A 24,322-nucleotide genomic window follows, 5' to 3' on the forward strand; every position below is an offset into this window, starting at 1 on the left:
GTATCTCTAAAAGAAATATTTTTTCTAAAGAAGGTCCGTTTTAAAACATAATACAAATTACTGGCAAAGTTGTGCTCAATTCTTGTACCGTTTTCAGACCAAAAAACCCCACATATTGTCGAAGTGCAGTTTTATTTTGAAAACAATCACCGGAAAGCGCTTTGTTTCCGTACGTCACTTGATGTTGCGAACCCAGAAGCAGCACAAGGTTGCTCGACACATTTCGCCATCTCTCCGAGTGTTTCTCTGTGTTTCTGGAGTGACGAGTCGGACTACGTTTAGTTTCCGAGTTGACAGCAGGTGAGTGGAAACATTTCTGCGCGTTTTTAAACGTTTGTCGTGACGCAGTTTGGCTCAACTTAAACCGCAACCGTGTTACGCAAGTTACTGGTAACTTTTCAGTGTTTACTAAAGAGTCCCACACCGGATAGGGCCCACCTCGAAGAAAGCGAAAGTAAAGTTATACGGCCGAATGTTAAAAATAACATATATCTACCAATTTTCACAGTGCGACCGTGTGTCCGTAGTATTCAGCGGTGGATTTAAAGTGGCATTTTTCCCACTGGGAACCACTGTAGTATTCTTTAAGGGAGTTACAGTTCAGCCGTGATATCTCTATATTGTTATTTATTTGTCACGGCAAGTCATTGTTGGCGCTCAGAAGCAGACCACAGTGTGTATCGCATTCAGCTCTTGTTATTATAACGTGATTAAACTATCATGTGCCCTGCTGATGAGAGAATTCCGGCTGTATGCTGCTTTTTCTGCTGCTGAATGCTGAAGCACTGAGTCATTCGATGATGTCAGCATGGGGCTTTTTTATGTGCCCTGTTGACGTGTAAGCACTTCAGTTAATAAGACAGGGTGTTCAATAATAGGTCCATAATAATCCATATTTTTTATTCTGTTATAAATTCTGACTCAAATTGATATCAAATGAAAACCAGATGGAGTCAGTCCAGTTATTCCTGTGGATATGATAATGCAGAGACTACCTGCTAACTACCTCTGAATCCAATTAACATTGTATCTAAGTGTGTGCAGTGTCTCCTCACAGATCAATAATAAGTCCATTATTCCAAAGAGAAAACCAGCCACGTCTTTAATGATATTTGATCAATATTCAAAGTCTCTGTCTCTTCTCCTGTTTTTCTCCCTCTCAGCGTCATGGCGTCTGGAGGCCCCGTGATGAATGGCGACATCTCTCGCTCTCCCGGTCAGTCGGGCGCGCTGGAGGAAACCCTGCAGCAGATGAACATCCTCATCCAGGAGAACCGAGACCTGAAAGGTGAGAGCAGGTGGAGGGTGGTAGATGTTTCTCATTCAAGCTTTTTGTTTGTTTTTCCTCCTCCTATCAGGTCTCAAAGTGCTCAGGGTCAAAGGTCAGGGTGGAGTTTCAGAGTTTTAGCGTAATAGACCAGCTGGAGCAGTTTGTTGGGAGAGGAAAGGCATAATGGCTGAGGAATGGGTCGTAACTCAAATGACTTGGATCGCGCGATTTTTCATTTATTCAAATTATTTTCGGTTTGTGTCTGTCGCCACCTCAGAGGCCCTGCGTCAGACCAACCTGACGATGAAGGAGCGTTTCGAGGGTCTGTCCACGTGGCGGGAGAAGCAGCGGGAGGAACGGGACTTCCTGGAGAGCAGGCTGGAGGAGGCTCGGGGCCACATGGAGGCGCTGACCCTCCAAAACCAGGAGCTGGGCAAGAGGATGGAGGGGGACGGGAGGACAGGGGGAGCTCTGGGAAGCTTGCTGGTGAGAATGTAACCCATAATTATATAATTCTCCAAGGAGACTTTGTCTGGCTCATTTTATATTAAATTGCACGAGATTTAAGCTCCTGTCAAATTGTAATCTCCGTGTGATTTGGTCTCCAGGCGGTGTCATCCAATCAGAGTGCAGAGGTGGATGCCCTGCGTGCCCAGGTCACTCGCCTGCAGGCTGAGAAGAACGACCTGGTGGCCATGAACTCCGAGCTGCAGCTGAAGGCGGACCAGGACTCACACGACGACTCCTTCATTGAGATCATCAGGGTCTCGGTGAGGAGTCACACACACACACACACACACACACACACACAGACACCTCCTATATAATCAGTGTGTCTTCTATCCAGCATGGAAAGGCCTCATCTAACAAAAAAAAGCCTCCACCTCCCACTCTGCGATATAACCGGGTGTGTTTTTTCTCTCAGGATGAAGTCGTAGACGGCGTGAACGGCGTGTGTGGTTCGGAGCGCAGCCGACGTCCGGACCTGAGCATGACGGCGTCCCGACTGGAAAGCGAGGAGATGACCGTCAGCCAGCTCCTCCAGTCACTGAGGAACGAGACGCAGCGGGCCGAGCGGCTGCAGGCCGAGCTTCAGTCCTCTGCTGCCAGGTAGGGGACCCAGTTCACCACTAGATGATCCACTCTCATCGTTTATAGCATCAGGAAACACAGGAAGTCAGAATGTTAGTGGTTCCTTGCAATTCTATTTCCGGTAAACTGGACCGACTTGGGAGGGAGTGACGTATTTCTGTGTTAGTTTTATTTAGTTTTAAGCGCGATGTTTTCATGAAATTCTTTGTTTTTAAAAAATACACACCTCTTGACGTGTGTTAGACATATTTTGTGAACTGTTTGTGAAAACGCACTGTCCAACAGGATTACACAGCTGGAGGAGAGGAAGGCGGATGTGGAGAAATCAACACAGACCCACCAGGCAGAGACCAAGGAGGATTCTGGGAAAGAGGAAAAGGTATTTACTCAACAGTGAAATTAATTTTATTCTAGTGAACGAACGATCTAATTCAGATAGGTGGTGTCCTGTGTATTCTGTCGACAGCTTGATCACGTGGTACACTGAGTTTTGTGATTTCGTTTTTCTTATCGTTGATGTTCGTGTGTCATTGTGCCAACGTTTTTCAGGCAGCGTCCGAGGTGGAGAATCTGAAGTCTCAGATGATGACGCTGTTCAAGGAGCTGCAGCAGGCCCAGAGCAAGCTGGATGAAGCAGAAGGGATGAAGAAGAACCTGCAGGACAGGTTAGGCCAACACGTGCAGATATGCACACACAGTCAGATCTTAACCCGCAAACCATTTAGTGAAGGAGCCAACGGCCGTACCGCATCGCAACCTGTATTAATCCCCAACAGTTAAACAATTTACAGGGAAACCCTGTGTCTTATGCAAAGGTTTCCTCCTTCAGTCAGCGTTCCCGTGCTTTGTCTTGACCTGTACTCACATATACAGCTTTGGTCTCGTGTCTAGATGTCGGGAGGTGGAGCAGGACGTGGTTACTCTGAAGGCTCAGCTGGTGGAGAAGCAGGCCGTTCAGTCGGAGAACGACCGGCTGAAGCTGCAGGTGGACAGCATGCACTCTCAGAGCCAGATGGAGCAGAAGAAGGCCGGGGAGGAGAGGTCAAAGATGACACAGATATATATATATAGTATATACGGAGATCTCAACCGCTTTTACTCACCGGTAACCCTTTTCCTTCCTTCCTCCCTCACAGGAACAACCTGGCCCAACTAAAGGATGCCTACACCAAGCTGTTTGAAGACTACAATGAACTCAAAGAGGAGAAGAAAAAGAAAGAGGTCAGTTTAAATAGCATGACGAGGACCCGTTTAGCAACAGATTTAATCCTGCTGATTTCCATCAAACCTAATGCAGCTATGAGAGAAATGGCAGCCAGACGTGTTTCACCTTTTGCCCTCTGCTCTTCAGTCTCTGCTGGTGCAGAAGGAGGTGGTGGACGAGCTGCAGGAACGTCTGAGTGCCGCTGAAGAGGCCCTGGCTGCTAAACAGAACCACATCGATAAAATGAAGCAGGAGATCTTCAGCAAGGAGGAGGAGCTGCAGACAATATCTGTGTTCCAGGCTCAGGTCAGCGTTGGTGTATGATTTCTCGATTTTGAGTAAACGAAAGCGCCATTGCACCAGGGAAGTATCAAGACGTCCTTGTGACAACATGGCCTCCCTCATGCTTATTTGTTGTACCGCAGGCGGAGGTCTATTCCTCGGACTTCTACGCAGAGCGAGCAGCGAGGGAGAAACTCCACGAAGAGAGGGAGCGTCTGGCTGCTCAGCTGGAGTACGTAAAGAAGCAGAACAACCAGCTGCAGGAAGAGTTGGACTCGCTGGGCAGGTACAGAATCAAGCGGAAGACCAGGTCTGCTTTTACACCTGTAGTTCAGTTCAGGAATAAAAAAATAGAAAAATACAGCACATTATCTCCTTTAGGTTCTAGTCTGGTTTCTTTTTACACTGTAACCAAGCTGTAAGCCTGTATGGTAACTCATTCATTGGACAGTTTTGGTGATGTCATCCTGCATCATCAGTACCACGTGGACCTGTGTGGTGAAACCTGCTCTCGTTCTGGCGTGCATAAGTGTTACCATACTAAACAAATGATCTTGCATAAATATATACCTGTATGTAGCTTATACAGGTTGCGTGTAAGATCGCTCTCATGGCAGTTCACAGACAGCAGTTATATTATCGTAGTTTAGCTTTAGAATGGGCACTACAATAATAACAATAATCCTGTGGTTGGTCTGCTTTGCTTTGACTCCACAAACAAACTGCACCGATCTGCTGGGAAGCGGTCTGACGTCCCCCTTCTTCACTGTGTTTCTCCACAGGCATTCGCTGACCGAGATGCAGAAGAGACATGTGTCACTGGGAGGAAATCCACACGGAGCCGCCGCTAGTCTGGTCGGAAGAGGTACATGTGCTTTTTTTTTGCATCCCATGTTTTTACCTGATAGTCTTAAAGGGACAGTTTATCTCAAAATGAACAGTCTCTTTCACAATGTAAGTCTATGGGAAATGTATTTTTGGGCCCCAATAGCATCACGTGACGGACCCTGAAATTGTAATTCCACAGTTTGGCCACCACCCACATAAAACACAAAGTATTTACATTTCAGCAAACAAGTTTTGAACAAACATGATACAGCATGCTGATTAGTTTAGACATATTAGTTTAGCCTTTTTGACAGGGCCAGGCTAGCTGTTTCCCTCCGTTTCCATTCTTTATGCTAGGCTAAGCTAACTGGCTGGAGCTTCATATTAGTGTAAATTAAAAAATTACAAACTATTCATTGAACCATCTCGACGGTTTAACCCTTGAATGGTGATTGGTGTAACTTGCTGTAACATAGCACACAGTCTGAGAGGGAGTGCTGGATTGACAGCTCAGTCCAGTGTAACTGGGACATGTGTCCAGGTTGTGATCAGTGTCTCTGACTCTCAGGTACTGACTGGCAGCATCAGGGGAATATTCCCGAACACGCCTGTCCCAAGTGCAATGAGATCCTGCCGGACCTGGACTCCCTGCAGATCCACATCATGGACTGCATCAACTAGACCTCCATGATTACAAGCATCCACGACAACAGCGGCTCCATTAGCACCTCAATCTTGAGTCTTCCTCTGCTTTTACACGCAGCTCTTCTCAACACCGTAGTTCCACCATGAACCCAGTAACATTCACTATAGGAAGGGAAGACTTAGAAGAAGTTAAGCCAAAAGGATTGTAAAGATGTATTTAGGGTTCCTCTGAAAATAATTGCTCCTCTCAAATTTGTTAAATTTGAGAATTCCTTCTAAAGATTTGAAATAGAACAAAGTATTGTAGGACACGTCTTGAAGGTTGTGGGCCCATGTCAAGTCTGAAAAAGAACTGCACGAACCCTTTGATAAGATTTGAATTAGGCGCTGTTTGCCTGTCATGCACACATTCAATTAGTTCAACCTTTACAAGTTCTATTTGGTTGTGTTGCCAAAGGAGATACAGATATACAGTATATATTTTAATTCTATCTATATTCTTTGCTTGGGAAAGATGTTTTAGCTCATCACTGGTTTGTTGGTGTACGCACCATGTAGGCACTTTAATATGAATATATATATTTTATTCAGAAGATACCTGGTAATTTGATTGTAATATATTTAACTTGTTAGTTGATCTGTCACTGAAGCCCCAGCCTTTGTAAATCTATGTGCAGGAAGCTCCAACACCCTGCAGATTCTGTAGTCTCTAGATTATATGTAATTTCAGATTCCATGTTGTTCTTCTGTGAGTGAAAATAAAATCTGCAACGTTCTGTCTGCTTTTGGTCATATTGTAACAGTACGGGAAGTTTACAAAAAACTCTTGAGTTAGATATATAATGATACAATTAACTGTAATTGAACCTGAACATAGTGATATCTATATGTTTAGAAACACCATGCACATGACATCCTGCCTTAAAAGAAGTATGATTTGAGGCTCGTTTTGGAAATGTATACTACTGTACAGTAGACTAATACTGGTGTGATGGTCCACTTTTTAAATATCTGACTTTGGCAACTCCCAGTGGTAGTATTAAAAAAATATAAATTACTTTTTTAATGATTTTTATGGGGATTGACTAACTTTTCACCAATCATCCGTGCACCTGTTGAACGACCACCTCATGGCAGTTAGCTCCTCTTGTAGCTCTATTCTCTCTTTGCGTGCAGCTTCATCCGCATAGCTTGTTACTTGTGTGTAATAAATATTCTGAAGGTCATTCCAAATGAAAACATTCTCTTTGACGCTTTTATCTTTTACAACTTTATTTTAAAGGCCAACTTAGTCAATTTTCAAGTATTTTTTAATTCTCAATAACCGGCGATCTATTTGTTCCTCATGTGAAACGAGAATATTGATTTATTGCTCACGGAACTTCTGTACTTCTGTAACGGAACTTCAGTAGTTATTTAAACCCAAATGACGATCTTTCCTAAAACTAACTCAGTAGTTTTGTTGCCTAAACCTAACTCAGTATTTCGCGATCTTTTCCTAAACCGAACCAAGTAGTTTAGTGTCCTAAACTTATCTGTTGTTTCCTGTTCAAAAAACATTATTTTTCTCATACTGTCTGCCTGAAACGCTCTGTTTTAGTGCCTGTCTCTTTAAGCTCCCCTCCCGGAAAAGCCCAATTAGCTATGATTGGCTTGCAAAAAATATGATGCACCTTCGCAAAGGTATTTCTCAAGCCACGTGGGTGGAGACACTAAGATGGGGGGGATGGTATATTGGACTTAGCCTGCATGTGAAATAAGAAAGGGAGCCAAACTGAATGGCATGTTTTCTGATCTAGGCATCATGTTTTCTGATCAAAAGCACTTTATAGTCGCATGCATTTACTCAACTGCCAGTTTGCCACCATCATCTTCGACGTACTGGTTGTTCCTCAAAGCGGTCTAGAACCGGGCCTGATAGTACCTGGTCACACAGACCAGCTAACACGTGAGAAATAACCTAAATGAGAAAACTCTTAAAATATCAAAAATATATTTATTGAACAGACACTAATAATAATTCAGCTGAATGGATAGAGCTCTTTCCCCACAGATGGTTCGGAGGTCTAACAACAAAGAATAGTTTAACAAAGTATTATATGCACATTATCTCGGCTTTTGTGAGTTCTAAGCAGCTCTATGTTGTAGTAAGCAGTGGAACGTTAACGTCAACATGGCAAAATAAATCTCCTTAGATGAGGTGAAACAGAAATCGGACCTCCATCTCTGTTGAACTGTATGATGAGACATGTCAGTGAGTTTCATAACAAACAATAATCAATTTGTAAGAAATTCTATCATCCAAGTATTTATATTACCATTATAAGCATTCAGAATCAACTGTCAATTCGACCGATTCCTTTATCAAATACAAGAAAGCACTATCTGTTTTGTGGGATCATATTTCTCAGATAGCAAGCTGTAATAATGAACACAAGTATTACAGAGAAATGTCACTTTTGTAGTCCTAAGGGAGGAAACCAGCCAGACATTGTAAACAAGTCAGATGTTGCAGGATCAGCCTTTTTGGACTAACAGCGTGTACGTTGCGCCCGGTACCTTGTGATTCAAAGCAGTCAGTGAAAGTGAGGTTCTTTGGAACACGAAAATCTGTCGGAGGGATGACGTCTGGTGTTGATCTGCCAAAATCTTTATGGTGCAAGGCATGTTTACAGAAAATGTTATCTTTGAACAATTTAGAGTAGAAAGACTTTGAAAAATAGATTAAACAGTGGAATGCGCATGTGTGATATTTAAAATGTTTTAGATCTTTGGTTCTTTTGGTAAAAGCATAGGCTGTGGTCATGTTTTAAGTGTGTCACACATGAGTAGTTGGTGTGCTGCCGTACTGTGAAAACAATCCATTTTTCTACAAAGTACTACAAAACTGTGAACTCTCTTGTGTACCATGCTGAATTAATACAAATATATATTCTTATTTTTTTAACTTTGTTTCCACTTACTTTTACTTTAAGTCTAGTGTTAAAATCCTAAGGTGTACAGATGAATGATGCTACTTAGTTATTCTCTGACAAATCACTACTGTGATATACTATACTGCAGGGGTATTTAATTAAAGTTCAACGAGGTCCAGTTAGACATTATTGTGATGTTCCATATACAGCATATTGTATTAACGTCTGTATGTGGTCACCAACTGAATGAAATAAAAAAAGTTAAATTGAATAATACCTCAACAATATTTATTGTCAGATTTAAAATTTAACTGGATGAATTATAAATAATGAATAAATGCTCTTCTCTTGCTTCAAGTAAAATAAGGACTGTACTAAAGAATAAATTATATAACAAAAGGAAAAGGAAAGCTTTTGAAAAATGTGCTTCTTAAAATAAAGTACTTAATTTTAGAAAAATGTATTTCACTGAATTGCCCTGCAGCTTAAATTCAGTTCATTCAGGTGTGAAGTGATGTCAATCAAAAATGTTTGATGGCACACAAAGTTTTCAGCTGGTTTGTGTTTTCCAAAGTCTCTACCCCTCAATTTTCCTTTACCACCCCTGTTGCCGCTGTCCTTTTTTTCCTCCACGCCCTCTTCCTCTGTGTTTGTCTCTGTCTCCTGCACCATATGTCATGGCATCATACATTGTCAGCTGGGCATCCTTGAGTTTGCGCTGACGAAACTCAATCTTTACTTGTTCTCTGTTGTTGTACTGCTCCTTAGCGTGTTCAGCATGTTGCAATATGGTTAGAGTCTTCCATATCAGACAACTCTCTTTGGTGTGATGTTTTCCAGGCTCATGGATGACGGAAAAGCCTTCTTACAGAGTTCGGTCAGGGCTGTCACTGCATGGTTATACGGACAGTTTTAAGCATCACCACAGTTGTATATAACACACTGCAGCATTTGGTCTTTCTGAAGTCCACAATAAGCTCATTGGTCTTCTTGGTGTTGAGGGCCAGGTTGTTGTTGGCGCACCACTTCTTTATGTCTTCTCTCTCTGTTATAATGTCCTCTTTGTCTAGCGTTCAGATAATCCAGGTTTATATTGTCATCAGTGTTCATTGACAGGGCTGAAGTTTTGAGCGTTGACATGATGCCTGTAGATTTTGATGAGTCTCATTTGTCCTCTTCATGCTCGGAGTGTTGAGTGGTGGGTGTTGGCTGTCATGTTGTTTGTGCCTGGGGAGCATACGGCAGCTGAATTCAGCTGTAAATTTTTCTTTTTTATAATTTCTTATTTGTATCTTTCTGACCTTCATTTCTTAATCTCTTTCTTTCTCTTACTTGTGCGTTCCCTCTCCACATACTATATGCTTTCCAGTCCACTTTAAACAGTTTACATTTATTTATTTCTGTCCTGTTCTGTATTTCTGTTCTGTACATTTTTTCATGTTTTTCTGCTTCACCTTTCTCTCTCTGCTCCAAACACGTTTTGAGTTGATCCAATTTTCTTGGGCTAAACTGCCTTTTTCAGGGAACCCCAATTGTATCCATTCTTCTAATTGTTTGTCAGTCTGATTATCTTTGTCCCGAGCGGCATGGGGATGTAAGGGATGAGGGTCGTGGGATGAAGGGATGTGGGGATTAGGGTAGTGGGGTCGAGGGATGAGATGTCGAAATTGGGATCTCCCTACGGGGCTGTTGGAAGGCGGGGGCAGACGACTTTGGAGTTGACGGAGAATGGATAACGAGAACCGCGGGGAACGTGGATGGCTAAACACAGCCGAGGTTGCTGGCGAGAGGAGGGAGCTCCGGAACTTCGGAATATGGCTGGTCATCCGGGAAAGATCCTTTGAGCAAGGTAAGCGGTTTTAAGATTTTGCTTGTCTGTCGCACGTCGTGTTGAAGCTTAGTCGAAGAGATTTTGCTCGTCTGTCGCACGTCGTGTTGAAGCTGGGTCAAAGAGGAAGTCAGTGGGTCAGTTGTGCTTAAATACTTTGTGCAGAGGAAATGAGATATGTTCGGGGTGTGGTACTTGTTCCTGAACTGGAAAGTTTATAAAACAAAATGTAATGAATATGTATGTATTCATACTCAGGTGTTTCATAATGGAATAAATGCACTTAGCCTTTGCAAACTGTACTCTGTATGTAGATTTTATTAAGACCATTAATAAAATCAGTCAATCCTAAGAAAGCTGAACAAAGTAAAGTAAAAAAAAAAAATTTAAGTTATCATTTAGCTCTTACATCCAGTATTAAAAGCTACAGTCGGTGACTTTAATAAAGATTACGCTTTTGTCATATTTGCTCAAACTGTCCCTGTATCCTGACAGTAGTACATGAGACAGCTAATCAGTCCATTTAGAAGCGATAATGGCCACTAAGATTTGAGACCTATGAGCATGGGCTTTACTTGTAATTTGCATAACATATTCCTGTGAAGTGTGGAAGACTTAAATTGTCTCAGTTGAAAGAAATCAAACAAAGAAATAAAGCACAACAAATACACATTATTGAATGCATTTCCAATTTAATCAGGAAATATTTCAATGTTAATTGAAATATAATCAAAAGAACTACTAGTCACCAGAAGTCATAAGTACATTTCCTTTTCCAAACAAGCATCTAAGAGCATGAAGCAGAGCATAACTCAGAGCCAAAGTACAGTGCAGAAACAAGAAAAACAGTTAGTGCTATAAGTAATACGAATACAATAAGTGCAACAAGCTAGTATGAAAACAATAAGTGCTAAGTGGAAGGCTCAGGGTAGCACTTCCTGAAGAGGTGGGTTTTCAGCCTGCGCCGAAAGATGGGCAGCGACTCCGCTGTCCTGACGTCAGTGGGAAGTTCATTCCACCACTGTGTGGCCAGGACAGAAAACAGGCATGACCGGGTCGATCGGCCGCCAGGACCTCTGAGCGTCGGGGCAACCAATCGCCCCGAGGCAGCAGAGCGAAGTGGTCGGGCGGGGGTGTAAGGCTTGACCATGGCCTGGAGATAGGAAGGAGCTGTTCCTTTCACTGCCCTGTAGGCTAGCACCAGAGTCTTAAACTGGATGCGAGCTCTTACAGGTAGCCAGTGTAGAGAACGGAGAAAGGAAGTTGTGTGGGAGAACTTGGGGCGATTGAACACCAGGCGAGCTGCGGCTTTCTGGACAAGCTCCAGAGGTCTGATGGCCGACGCCGGGGCTCCGGCGAGTAGAGAGTTGCAGTAGTCCAGGCGGGAGATGACAAGAGCCTGGATGAGAACCTGCGCCGTCTTGTCAGTCAGGAAGGGACGAATCCTCCTGATGTTGTAAAGCAGGAATCTGCAGGAGCGTGTAACGGATGAAATGTTTGCCGAGAATGACAGTTGGTCATCCAGGGTCACACCCAGGTTCCTCGCAGTCCGAGTTGGCGTCACCACGGTATCATCAATGGTGATGGACAGGTCCCGGTGCGGGCAACCCTTCCCCGGGAGGAACAGTAGCTCAGTTTTGTCTAGGTTGAGCTTGAGGTGGTGTGTCGTCATCCACTTCGAGATGTCAGCCAAACACGCAGTGATTCGCGTCTCCACTTGGGTGTCACCGGGGGGAAATGACAAGACCAGCTGGGTGTCATCGGCATAACAATGGTAGAAGAAGTCATGCGAGCGAATAACAGAACCCAGAGATGTTGTGTAGAGCGAGAAGAGAAGGGGGCCCAGAACTGACCCTTGCGGAACCCCCGTAGTCAGCATGCGTGGTTCCGACACGGCCCCCCTCCAGGTCACCTGGTAGGATCGACCCGTCAGGTAGGATGCAAACAGGGAGAGTGCAGAGCCTGAGACGCCCATCCCCTCGAGGGGGAGGCCGCATGTCTCCCACTGCTGCGTCTTTCCTCAGCAAAGCAGTGGCAAAAAATCAGCTGGTCCAAGTTAAAATCAAATCAAAAGATATTTAATAAGTACAGAAGCTAAACAATTACAAACCAAATACACTATTAATAACAAAACAAACATATCAATTTCATGAAAGTGAGGCCCTGTCCAGGCCACGCGACAGACTCGTATGTCTACTCCATGGTCAGGAGGAGGTCTGATTCTCTCCTCGGATTTACAGTTCTCTTGTCCCCCCAAAGTTACATTCCTCATTGATCTGCCTATTGATCTGCTCCACAATTGGCTGTAATCCGATAAGCCCCTCCTGGCCTTTGACACCTTTGTCCTGGTAGGTCATCTTCCTTCGGCCTGCAGCTTCCATCCCCCGCAGGTTCACACCTTCTCACATTCCTGAAGCCAGCCTCTCCCAACTCATCTCATTACCATACAGTCTACAGATCTGAAAAGCCTGTCTCAAAGGTCCCTCTCTTTCCCTCAAAACATTCAGCAACTATACTTTTAGTTTATGTTGGATTTTATAAACAAACTTATAACCCGGCTCATTGATCTTACTATTAATAAAATGCATTTAGTGTAATACCAGTGTACCGCTATGATTTTGAAAATGTAATTGTTGGAATGCTGATTCAGCATTCCAAGTATTGTTCTTCGAATCTTTATTCAACTATTTCTTCCGTACGTATTTTGGCACTTAATAACTTCCACATTTCTTAAGCTACAGAAACCATTCAACTATATAAATGTTCAGCTTTTTCAGGAGAGGGGTGTTATTTCTCATAATTTTTCTAATCTTTCAACTTTTTGAATTATTAAGCTTTTTGCAACTTATTTTTTGAATGGGATGTCTATGGAGAATATTTTTAAATCCTCTTAAACTTGTTCAACTTTCAGATCCTTCTACTTCCTCATACTTTCAGCTACAGACACCATTTAAACTTTCAAATGTTGAGAAAACCCTGACCAATGATTGTATGTTATAATCATTTTGATATCTTTTACACTTTTTGAATAGTAGCATTTTTGCTTTCATGTGTTTTTCAGTCCTTTTCTGCTTTTATAATGGGTGTGTATTGCGCAGCTTAGAGTGCGTGATGTCACCGCTAGAGTGAAGAGAAGCCTGAGATTCCTGTGAAAAAAATATTTGTCTTTTGCGACTGACTCCTCAATTTTCACTCTACATGCATAATTTGTGGATGGAAACGTAGCTAATCTTGTCCTTGTCGTAGACATATGACTTTGGAATCCCACAGGTTTACACATTTGGCTCAAAAGCCTTTACTTGAGAGGAAAACCAACTTTCTCCTCCATAGACCCCAATGTTAAAACGTACTTCAAAAAAGTCTTGCACAGACAATCGTACCCCATTTCTAAATCGCCATTGAAGCCACTTTTTTTTACACTACAGATCCAATATTCGCATGATCTGTTCTTCAAGTCATCCTTGCACTTCAGTCTTAATATCGGAGCAATAGGGGCTATGGTTATGGGAGTTTTGTGGTTTTGTTTGACAGGTGTTTTCCAGTTTTTTTCTCATGAAAAGGCGGCAGGCTCACAGGTGTTCGTGCTTGAGCTAATTACTAATGTTTATAAACACACAGACTCACAGACTCTCCAACTGCTGCGCCGTCACCATGGGAACCAATGACACACACACACACACACACACACACACACACACACACACACACACACCCTCTTTCTCTGTCTGTCTGTCTCTCTCTACACACTCAGTACATATAACTGTCTGCCTGCCTCACTCACTCACTCAGTACATATAACTGTCTGTCTGTCTGCCTGTCTCACTCACTCATTCCATATAACTGTCTGTCTGCCTGTCTCTCTCTCCAAATCACTCAGTCAATGTAACTGTCTGTCTGCCTGTCTCTCTCTCCCACACAATCAGTCCATCTGACTGTCTGTCTGCCTGTCTCTCTCTCCCACTCACTCAGTACATATAACTGTCTGCCTGTCTCACTCACTCACTCAGTTCATATAACTGTCTGTTTACCTGTCTCACTCACTAACTCAGTTCATATAACTGTCTGTCTGCCTGTCTCACTCACTCAGTACAAATAACTGTTTGTCTGCCTGTCTCTCTCTCCAAATCACTCAGTCAATGTAACTGTCTGTCTGTCTGTCTCTTTCTCCCAAACACTCAGTCCATCTGACTGTCTGTCTGCCTGTCTCTCTCTCCAAATCACTCAGTCAATGTAACTGTCTGTCTGCCTGTCTCTCTCTCCAAATCACTCAGTCAATGTAACTGTCTGTCTGCCTGTCTCTCTCTCCAAATCACTCAGTCAATGTAACTGTCTGTGTGCCTGTCTCTCTTTCCCACTCACTCAGTAAATATAATTGTCTGTCTGCTCTTCTCACTCAATCCAGATGACTGTCTGTCCACCTGTCTCACTCACTCACTCAGTACATATAACTGTCTGCCTGTCTCACTCACTCAGTTCATATAACTGTCTGTTTGCCTGTCTCACTCACTCACTCAGTTCATATAACTGTCTGTCTGCCTGTCTCACTCACTCACTCACTCACTCACTCCATATAACTGTCTGTCTGCCTGTCTCTCTCTCCAAATCACTCAGTCCATCTAACTGTCTGTCTGCCTGTCTCTCTCTCCCACTCACTCAGTTCATATAACTGTTTGTCTGCCTGTCTCACTCACTCACTCACTCCATATAACTGTCTGTCTGCCTGTCTCTCTCTCCAAATCACTCAGTCAATGTAACTGTCTGCCTGTCTCTCTCTCCCACTCAGTCAGTCCATCTGACTGTCTGTCTTCCTGTCTCTCTCTCCCACTCACTCAGTACATATAACTGTCTGTCTGCTCTTCTCACTCAATCCAGATGACTGTCCGTCCACCTGTCTCACTCACTCACTCAGTACTGTCTGTCTGTCTGCCTGTCTCACTCACTCAGTTCATATAACTGTCTGTTTGCCTGTCTCACTCACTCACTCAATTCATATAACTGTCTGTCTGCCTGTCTCTCTCTCCCACACACTCAGTCCATCTGACTGTCTGTCTGCCTGTCTCTCTCTCTGACTCACTCAGTACATATAACTGTCTGTCTGCTCTTCTCACTCAATCCAGATGACTGTCTGTCCACCTGTCTCACTTACTCAGTACATATAACTGTCTGTTTGCCTGTCTCACTCACTCACTCACTCACTCAGTACAAATAACTGTTTGTCTGCCTGTCTCTCTCTCCAAATCACTCAGTCAATGTAACTGTCTGTCTGCCTGTCTCTCTCTCCCATACAGTCAGTCCATCTGACTGTCTGTCTGCCTGTCTCTCTCTCCCACACAGTCAGTCCATCTGACTGTCTGCCTGTCTCTCTCTCCCACTCACTCAGTACATATAACTGTCTGTCTGCTCTTCTCATTCAATCCAGATGACTGTCTGTCATCCTGTCTCCCTCACTCACTCAGTACATATAACTGTCTGTCTGCCTGTCTCTCTCTCCCACACACTCAGTCCATCTAACTGTCTGTCTGTCTGTCTCTCTCTCCCACACACTCAGTCCATCTAACTGTCTGTCTGCCTGTCTTTCTCTCCCACACACTCAGTCCATCTAACTGTCGGTCTGCCTGTCTCTCTCTCCCACTCACTCAGTACATATAACTGTCTGTCTGCTCTTCTCACACGATCCAGACGACTGTCTGTCCTCCTGTCTCCCTCACTCACTCAGTACATATAACTGTCTGTCTGCCTTTCTCACTCTCTCACACTCATTCATTCAGTCTCTCTATCTCTGTCTTCCTGTCATTCTGTGTTTCTCTCTCTGTCTTTCTTTCTGTCTCTCCCTCTCTCCCTCTGGCTCTCTCTCTGCTACCACTACTGCTGTTATTCATGCTACTACCAGTACCAATACTACTACAGCTATTAGTACGATTGCTACTAGAACTAATACTACTGATATCACTTCAAATACTGCCATTACTATTTCTACTTCTTCTACTACTACTACTGTTATATTAAATACTACGACCACTACTACAGCTATTACTACGACTACTGATACTACTACTTATACTGCTTCTTCTAATTACTAATACTTCTACTAATAATAATACTTCTACTACAACTACAACTTCTACTACTACAAATATCACTACTGCTGACATTTTTTAAGCCACAGAAGCTGTTTGAATATCAAAATATTCAGCTTTTTCAGGAGAGGGGTGATATTTTTCATATTTGTAATCTTTAAACTTTTTGAATTATTAAGCTTTTTGCAATTTGTTTTGAATGGGATATCTATGGAGAAAATCTTCAAATCCTGTTCAACTTCTTCAACTTTCAAAGCCTTCTTTCTCATACTTTCAGCTACAGACACCATAGTTAGACGTTTCAACTAGAAGGGTTTTCAGCAGTGCAGTTTAAATGCTTTCAAGCTTCAACATTTTTCAGACCGGTAGTCTCTCATTTCTGTATTTTCAGCAATGTTTTTGCAATTCATTTCAGCTTTCAGCTTTCAGCATTCCAACGCATTTTCAGCAGGAAATGCATTTTCTAGTTTTATAAGCTTTTCATATGTTGTAAAATCTTAATCTGTAGAGTAATGAGTAACTATTGATATATCAAATAAATTAAGTGGAGCAGAAGTACAAAGTTGCATAAAATAATAAAGTACTTCAAAATTGTACTTAAGTACAGCACTTGAGTGAACACTTTAATGCAATGCACATTTTCACTTTGAATTATAATTAATTTAGCCTTTAAAGAAAAGCTGAATAATTGTTATTTAGCAAATATTTTCCATTTAAGTATAAGAGGTATTGCATCCAAAAAATACATATAACCATGTATACAGTATATATCCATTTAACTTCATATCTTAATTTGATTTGTTTTAATTTAGGGAGTTTCAATCTTCCATACTTCACAAGAATTAAACTTATTAGCTATTTAGATGGAAGTGACAATCAGAGTATAAAGGTTAAGAAAAGCTTGACTCACTTTATGTTCTTTTTTTAGTATTTGTTTGAATTTAGGTATGCTAAAGCTTCAACAGAGAAGTCCCTATTCTTTGCTTTTTCTGTTCTTTTTTGGCACATGGGAGTGGTTAAGAAGAGAAGGCGTCGTCAACATGAGATTCTATTGTTATCTTTAGCTGTGACTGTGATTCATGATGCAGTGCTGTTTGCTGTCACTACCCTCACATTAATTTCCTGAAAGTCAAGCACAGAGAACGTTTATTGTAAACCAGTGAGACAAAGTGACGGATCACACTGTGATGAACAGAATCTCCAAATGAATCTCTGCTGAGGTAAGACACATGAAACGCTTAAACAAAGTATATATATGAAGTTTATTTTATCATGAATCAGTATCAGTAACCATTCTAATATACTGTACATGTGTGACATTTTATTTGACTTCTACTCCTGTTATATGCTACTTAATACTTCTGCTCCACTACATTTCAGAGGGACATTTGTGCTTTGTACATTACATTACATTTACTCGACTGTAGTAATTGGATACTTTGTTGATTTAAGATTTACATAAAGTTAAAGACATATGACCAGTTTATAGAATCATGCATTCAAAACTTGATGGAAGTAAAAGTGCAAAAGTATTATCATCAAAATATGTCATTATGCAGAAGGCCCATTTTAGAATAATATATTATTATATTATATCTTCCCCAAATTCATACTGCAGTATCAGAGAGCTGAACTAAATTGATCTTCATCTGCTTGTGTTTCTTGTTCTCTTGTGTTTCCACATTGCTGTAGTAACAGTTTTTATAATAGGATATTTCAATGTAAAACACTGAGCAGAGTATTCACAAGATTTGGTATTTACAAAGTCTATTACATCAGATTGTCTGGTTTCTTTTACACCATAGCTGTACTCTTTATTATGAACCTATAACCTGTGATTCAGTAGAGCTGAGAGTGATTTGACTTGAAGCACGGGACAAACCAGTCTGTCCAAATATTGTTTGTCCTCATCTGGCATAGCTCAGATGTGTTTCAGAAAGATTTCTTCACATTCAGAATATATCCCACATATCTGTGTTCTGTGGGAAGCTGAGAATAGTCGTAATGTAAAACAAGAACAGAAAACACTTTTGATTAGGCATAAATCTCACTATTATGTCTTGTTGTCCACACAAATGTTAACTTCACCACCTTTGATAAAGTGCAGGCTAAGAGAAATACAGACAGAAATACAGACACAAAAGCGTCTGGTGTGTAGATGTGGGGTTATCCAATTGTGGGTTGCATTCATTCAATCACAAAATACAACACTGGTCGTTCCAGAACTTCCCTCTACTGAGTGCACCTTTCTACTTGTAAATGTATACATTTTATTTTGGATGTGGTCTTTTGAGAAAGATGCGCACATTATTATTTTTCTGCCACTTGGGGGCAGCAAAACATATTGACATATGAACGCCTTATAAAGTTGATATGACTAAAGTGTTAGCAAACACTGGACTATTTACACATCTAGAAGACATGGAAAAACATTAACATTTATTTGGAGTTGTGTTAATTGGTACTGCAAGACCGTCAAACCAAAACAATGAGCTGAAAGATGCGACAATGTTCCATAGAGCTGAGGGAACTGCAAAGTCAGGTAAGAATTATCTGTGTCTTAATAAGTGCGAGCGACATATTGCAGATTACTCATAGTCATTGACCCATTACTTATATGGAAATATTGATAAGTGCAGCTTTAACTCACAAAATGGATTTTTAGGGATAAAGTTTTGTGGGATGTTGAATGAACTTTCAAGCCGTTGTTTCCCATTTTAGTGCTGGATCTTTCTAGTTTTAACCTTGTTAAATTATTTAAAATGTGGGTCACCTTTGCTTTTATTTGAGTATGTTAAGCCATATTTTATGTGTGCTTTTTTTCTTCAGTGGTGTTAACCTGAAAGTCTTTATTCAGGCTTCAGGACCTTCCAATGTCACTGTGTTGCCAAAAAAGGAAGGTAAATCAAGATTTTACTGCTGACTATAATTACAATATTCAAAACTGAATGTCCTACAGACAATGAAAGTGTGTTGCGAGCATGGAGCACTAGGCTAAAAGTTAATTAATGTTGCTCTTCTTGTTAGTAGTGTATCTAGTGTCACTTTATACTTTGGTTTTGTTTTTTTACGGGATAATTTATATTATTTTACTTCCTCAGCTCAGCTAAAAAAGAAGAGCAGCACTGTGACATCTGGACCCTCTGGCTATTACTACCAGGGTGTGTGGCGAGCACTAGGTGGCACCACAGTTTGCCAATTCAACACCTCCTCTGCCATCAGTCAGTGTCTGAAAGGCAAAGTGGTCCATATGTATGGAGACTCCACTGTCAGGCAGTGGTTTGAATTTTTCAATGCAACTCTACCAGGTAGCTGATCCACAGGGATTTCTGGCATAGTTTGATTTTTTCCCCACTGCAGCTTAACGTGTCACCCCGTCATACTTTCAGGTCTCAAGGAGTTTGACCTGCACAACCGAAACAAAATTGGACCTTTTATGGCCTTAGACTATGAAAACAACATCTTGGTGACGTTTCACTGCCACGGTCCTCCACTCCGTTTTGCCGCCATCCCAACTAGACAGCTTTGTTACATTGTCAATGAACTAGATGACTTATTTGTAGGCAACAACACTGTCGTAGTCCTTGGCATCTGGTCTCACTTCAGCAGTTTCCCCATGGAGATCTACATCAGGAGGCTACAGAGCATCCGCAGGGCGGTGGTGCGGCTGCTGGACACAGCTCCAGGCACGCTGGTCGTCATCCGGACAGCAAATCCCAAAGCTTTGACGTTATATGAGAAAATTACAAATAGCAACTGGTACTCCCTGCAGCGTGATAAGGTGCTCAGAGCCATGTTCAAAGGACTGAATGGCCATCTGATTGATGCCTGGGAAATGACCCTGGCCCACCACCTGCCGCATAACCTCCACCCACCACCTCCCATTATTAAGAATATGATAAACCATCTATTGTCCTACATATGTCCTCAAAATGGCGGCTAGATATTTGTGTCTTGGGGGAGAGGAATGTGGATTCAAGCACACGTTGAGTTTACATGTTATCTCTGTGTTTCCACCAAGTGTGGCTCAAAAGAACAGAAACCAAAAATATTTTCACGATGTAACAATAATATTTTCACATGATGCCAAACATTGTTTTCAGAAAAGTCCTCATGTAATAATGAATCTTTCAATTATGCTGGTCTTGGTTAGAAGACGAACAGAACAAACTAGTCCTTTTCTATCAGGAAATGTCTGTAGTATCTTTCCAACTATCCAGGATCCACGAGGCGCTGTTGAATCAACAACAACAACGATATCTCCAGGTAAAAAAAAATAGTTTTGCCTTTCTTGCAACAATGGTACGTATTCTTGTGTCCATCTTTTCCAAAATAGATCAGCCAATTACTGAGTCTGTCTCCATCTCCTTTTTATATACAGATCCCTTTTTTCAAAAAGTCCAGGTGGCAAAACTGAGAATTCTCTTCCTTTCATCAAGAGAATGCGATTTGGCGTCGATGGCTCAAGGTCATTAGGATCATCAGATAACTGTGTAATAGGCCGATCATTTAGTATGGCCTCCATTTCACATAACACAGTGTGAAATCCTTCCTCATCCAAACATTGCTGACGAAAAACAGTGTTTAGAATCCTCCTCACCATACGTATGATTCGTTCCCAAACTCCACCATGATGGGATCCAGCAAGAGGGTTGAAACTCCATCTAATTCCTTCTTGTGCCATATTATTTTGTATTTTACTGTGATCTAATGAAGCTAAAGCTTCTCTGAGTTCTCTTTCAGCTCCCACAAAGTTAGTTCCGTTGTCTGATCGCATCGTAGAAACTTGTCCTCTCCTGCAGATGAATCTTCTCAACGCATTGACACACCAGTCTGTATCAAGCGAGTAAGCAACTTCCAGATGGACTGCTCTACTTGCCATGCAAGTGAAAAGTACTCCATAGCGCTTTATGATGATGCGACCTCTCCACATCAATTGGACCAAAATAATCCACACCAACATTTGTGAATGGTGGAAGATCAGGAACAACTCTCTCAGATGGTAAATCTGCCATTTTTTGCTCCCCCACCTTTCCTCTGTGACGCTTACAGAAGTAAGCGTTCGTTATTACCCTTCTCACTGCTGAATTGGCGCTTGCAATCCAATACCTTTTCCTTAGCTTGGAGAGTATATGATTTCTGCCACCATGGCCCAGTTGTTCATGAATATGACGGAGTGTAAGAGTCGAGATATTTTGGTCCTTGGCTAGAATGAGTGGTTATTTTCTTTCTTCAGGCATGGCAGCTTTGTCTAGTCTTCCTCCAACTCTCAAAAGACCTCCTTCATGAATTGGGTTCAGTTGTAGATGGTGCTGTCTTTTTTCACTTTAGATTTCCAAGATGCTAGTGCAACAATTTCGTTGTGAAATCTTTCCCATTGGCTGAAGCGAACAATAGATGTTTCAGCTTCGAAGAGGTCACCTACAGACAACCTTTGTCCTCCTAATGTGGCTTTGAAGTTTTGCATCTCCAAATTAACATCCATTAGTTGACGACCATCGCCACTGGCATTCGTAGTAATCAGCTGCTTCCCTTTCTTAGTTAAAGTCAGCAAAATCATCTTCAACATGAGAATCGAACCTACTGCAAATTTCAATCTTTTCCAACTGGAAAAGTGAGTAATCAGTTTATGCGTGGGACTTGAATCATCTTCAGTGACAATTGCATTTACTGTGAAGTTCCTTTTAACTTCCAGGTCCTCAACAATGTCCAAATCCAAAAAGTGCACTGGCCAATCTTTTTCTGCTTTCCACAGAAACTTTGGACTTTCAATCCATCTCTTTTGAACCAAATGTTAAATTTTCAGTCCCCTTGAGGCGTCATCTGCTGGGTTTTGTGCTGTAGGAATGTATCTCCACTGTGAAGTGTGTGATGGCTCTCTAATAGTTGATATTCTGTTTGCAACAAATGTTTGGAACCTTTTGTCCTCATTTTTGATGAATTTTAGAACTGATGTACTGTCGGTCCAGAATTGTGACTTCTCCAAAGGAAGCTGTAGCTCTGATTGTAGCTTTTTGTCCACTTTAACAGAATATCCTTTGTCAATGACATCAGTAAGAAAGTTTGAATATTCTTTATGGTAACTTTCATCCTTCAGAAGTCTCCTTTTCAGTGAACTGACACGCTGTTTAGCAACAGACTTTCCTTCTTCTATTAACATGTCCTTAATGTTTAGTGTTTTTAAGAGATATATTATGTGTACTTTTATTTTCAACAGTTGTCCAGACCTGTCGTCAATATTGAGTCTGAAATACTTGTATAAATTACACTTAATAATTATGTTAACATTTTACTCTGTGATTTCATATTATAGGCTAATATAGTTCTAAATGTATTCATACAGCCTAACTATATCACCATTCATTTGTACTGGCTTTTGATGCAATTGTATAACTCTTCATTATCAATATGACCATCTCATACAGCAAAACAACTTAAATTATTTGACCCCTTCCCTTTTCCAGTCATCAATGGCCTCGCTGAGGCGAAACATTTTTCATATGGACTGATTTTTTCTTTATTTCAGTGACAGTATGACCCTCAGGTGACACGGCAATAACATCAATGTTTATTGTTCCCCATCCCTTGACTTTAGCAGGTCCTTTATTAATTCCGCTGCAGACTCTGTTTAACATTTAAGACTTTTCTTGGATCTCTGAATGCAGGACTTCAATATAGGACATATGAGGCAGGAAGCGTAGCCTTATATGGTATTGATGGGGTTACTTATAATAATTTATAATTCTCATGAATGCTCACTCATGTATGCATAGGTGACATTCATCATGTTTACGCTGGTCATTGACACGGTTATCTGAAGTTAGGAGCGTTTGCCGAATCTGTTGTGGCACACTCGTACAAGTTTACCGTACAAAGAAAAATAAGAGAAACTTCAGGAAAAAGCGTCCTACATTCTGCTGGGTAGCGTTCTCCGGCAGAGAAATTAACAGTATTCAGCCCAATTTCAAAAGAGTGCTGGAAGCATGGAGCACTAGGCTAAACGTTCATGAATGCAGCTTCAGCTGTTAGCAGTGTTTATAGTCTCTCAGGAGTAAGGATAGTACTTAAGAGGTTCACACAATCACTTTATTTGGTTTTGTTTTTTCATGGGATAATCCCACCCTTATTTTTTAATTTCCTCTCAGGTCAGCTAATGGTGAAGAGCAGCACTGTGGCATCTGGACCCTCTGGTTATTACTACCAGGGTGTGTGGCGAGCACTAGGTGGCACCACAGTCTGCAAATTCAATGTGTCTGCCATCAGTCAGTGTCTGAAAGGCAAGGTGATCCACATGAATGGAGACTTCACCGTCCGGCAGTGGTTTGAATTCCTCAACACAGCTCTACCAGGTAGCTGATCCACAGGGATTTCTGGTAACAGATGATTTTGTTCCCACTGCAGCCTAATGTGTTCCCCCTGTCATACTTTCAGATCTTAAACCTGCACAGCCTGAAGCAAGCTGGACCGTACATCTCCTTGGACTATGCAAACAACATCTTGGTGACGTACCGCTGCCACGAGCCTCCTATTCATTTTCGAAGCCATGTCAACAAGAGAGCTTCGTTACATTGCTTCGTTACATTGCTAGATGACTTAACCGGAGGCCCCAACACTGTCGTAGTTTTTGGCATCTGGGCTCACTTCGGCACTTTCCCCATGGAGATCTACATCCGGCGGCTGCAGAGCATCTGCAGGGCGGTGGTGCGGCTGCTGGACACAGCTCCAGACACACTGGTCGTCATCCGGACCGCAAACCTCAGATTTGTAGACCTTTTTGTGACGCTACTCAGTAGCGACTGGTACGGGGTTAGACCTTGGCTAAGTGGAGAGCAGGGCCGCCTTTCAATCAGTGGGTCGGCGGTTCGATCCCCGGCTACTAGTCTCATGTCAATGTGTCCTTGAGCAAGACACTTAACCCCAAAATTGCTCCCGTAGCTGCGTCTACGGTGTAGATACTGAATTGTAAGTCGCTTTGGATAAAAGAACCGTAATGTAATATAATGTACTCGCTGCAGCGTGATAAGGTCCTCAGAGCCATGTTCAAAGGACCGAATGTGCATCTGATTGATGCCTGGGAAATTACCCAGGCCATATAACTTCCAGAGAGGAGAGGAATGTAGATTTAAGCACACATTGAGTTGTGCATGTTATTTCTGTGTTTCCACCAAGTGCTGCATTTTT

General features: G+C 41.9%; 3 protein-coding genes across 4 annotated transcripts; all 3 read left to right on the top strand.

Annotated features, from left to right (window-relative positions):
• The first annotated feature begins 189 nt into the window (after positions 1-189).
• On the top strand, positions 190-6,097 carry optn (optineurin). The gene is made up of 13 exons (XM_068717025.1): positions 190-300; positions 1,164-1,288; positions 1,548-1,756; positions 1,879-2,040; positions 2,196-2,380; positions 2,648-2,741; positions 2,912-3,027; positions 3,254-3,403; positions 3,499-3,583; positions 3,714-3,872; positions 3,992-4,134; positions 4,631-4,713; positions 5,245-6,097. The coding sequence occupies exons 2-13, from the start codon at positions 1,168-1,170 to the stop codon at positions 5,355-5,357; spliced, it is 1,620 nt and encodes a 539-aa protein (XP_068573126.1). The 5' UTR covers positions 190-300; positions 1,164-1,167; the 3' UTR covers positions 5,358-6,097.
• A 3,867-nt stretch (positions 6,098-9,964) lies between these two features.
• LOC137877460 (NXPE family member 3-like) lies at positions 9,965-20,561 on the top strand. The gene is made up of 5 exons (XM_068717401.1): positions 9,965-10,085; positions 10,178-10,193; positions 18,971-19,041; positions 19,243-19,449; positions 19,531-20,561. The coding sequence occupies exons 1-5, from the start codon at positions 9,965-9,967 to the stop codon at positions 20,082-20,084; spliced, it is 969 nt and encodes a 322-aa protein (XP_068573502.1). The 3' UTR covers positions 20,085-20,561.
• LOC137877093 (NXPE family member 3-like) lies at positions 20,550-24,251 on the top strand. 2 transcript variants are annotated; one of them, XM_068716778.1, is made up of 4 exons: positions 20,550-20,609; positions 20,944-21,143; positions 23,287-23,490; positions 23,573-24,251. In XM_068716778.1, the coding sequence occupies exons 3-4, from the start codon at positions 23,437-23,439 to the stop codon at positions 24,041-24,043; spliced, it is 525 nt and encodes a 174-aa protein (XP_068572879.1). In that variant the 5' UTR covers positions 20,550-20,609; positions 20,944-21,143; positions 23,287-23,436; the 3' UTR covers positions 24,044-24,251. The 2 variants fall into 2 exon arrangements, with proteins under 2 accessions (XP_068572879.1, XP_068572878.1); XM_068716777.1 differs by lacking the exon at positions 20,550-20,609 and having other exon boundaries at positions 20,720-21,143.
• The last annotated feature ends 71 nt before the right edge of the window (positions 24,252-24,322 follow it).

Source organism: Cebidichthys violaceus, unplaced genomic scaffold, assembly GCF_023349555.1.
Source record: "Cebidichthys violaceus isolate CVI_PGR_0920_01 unplaced genomic scaffold, fCebVio1.0.p SCAF_21, whole genome shotgun sequence".
Taxonomy (NCBI): domain Eukaryota; kingdom Metazoa; phylum Chordata; class Actinopteri; order Perciformes; family Stichaeidae; genus Cebidichthys; species Cebidichthys violaceus.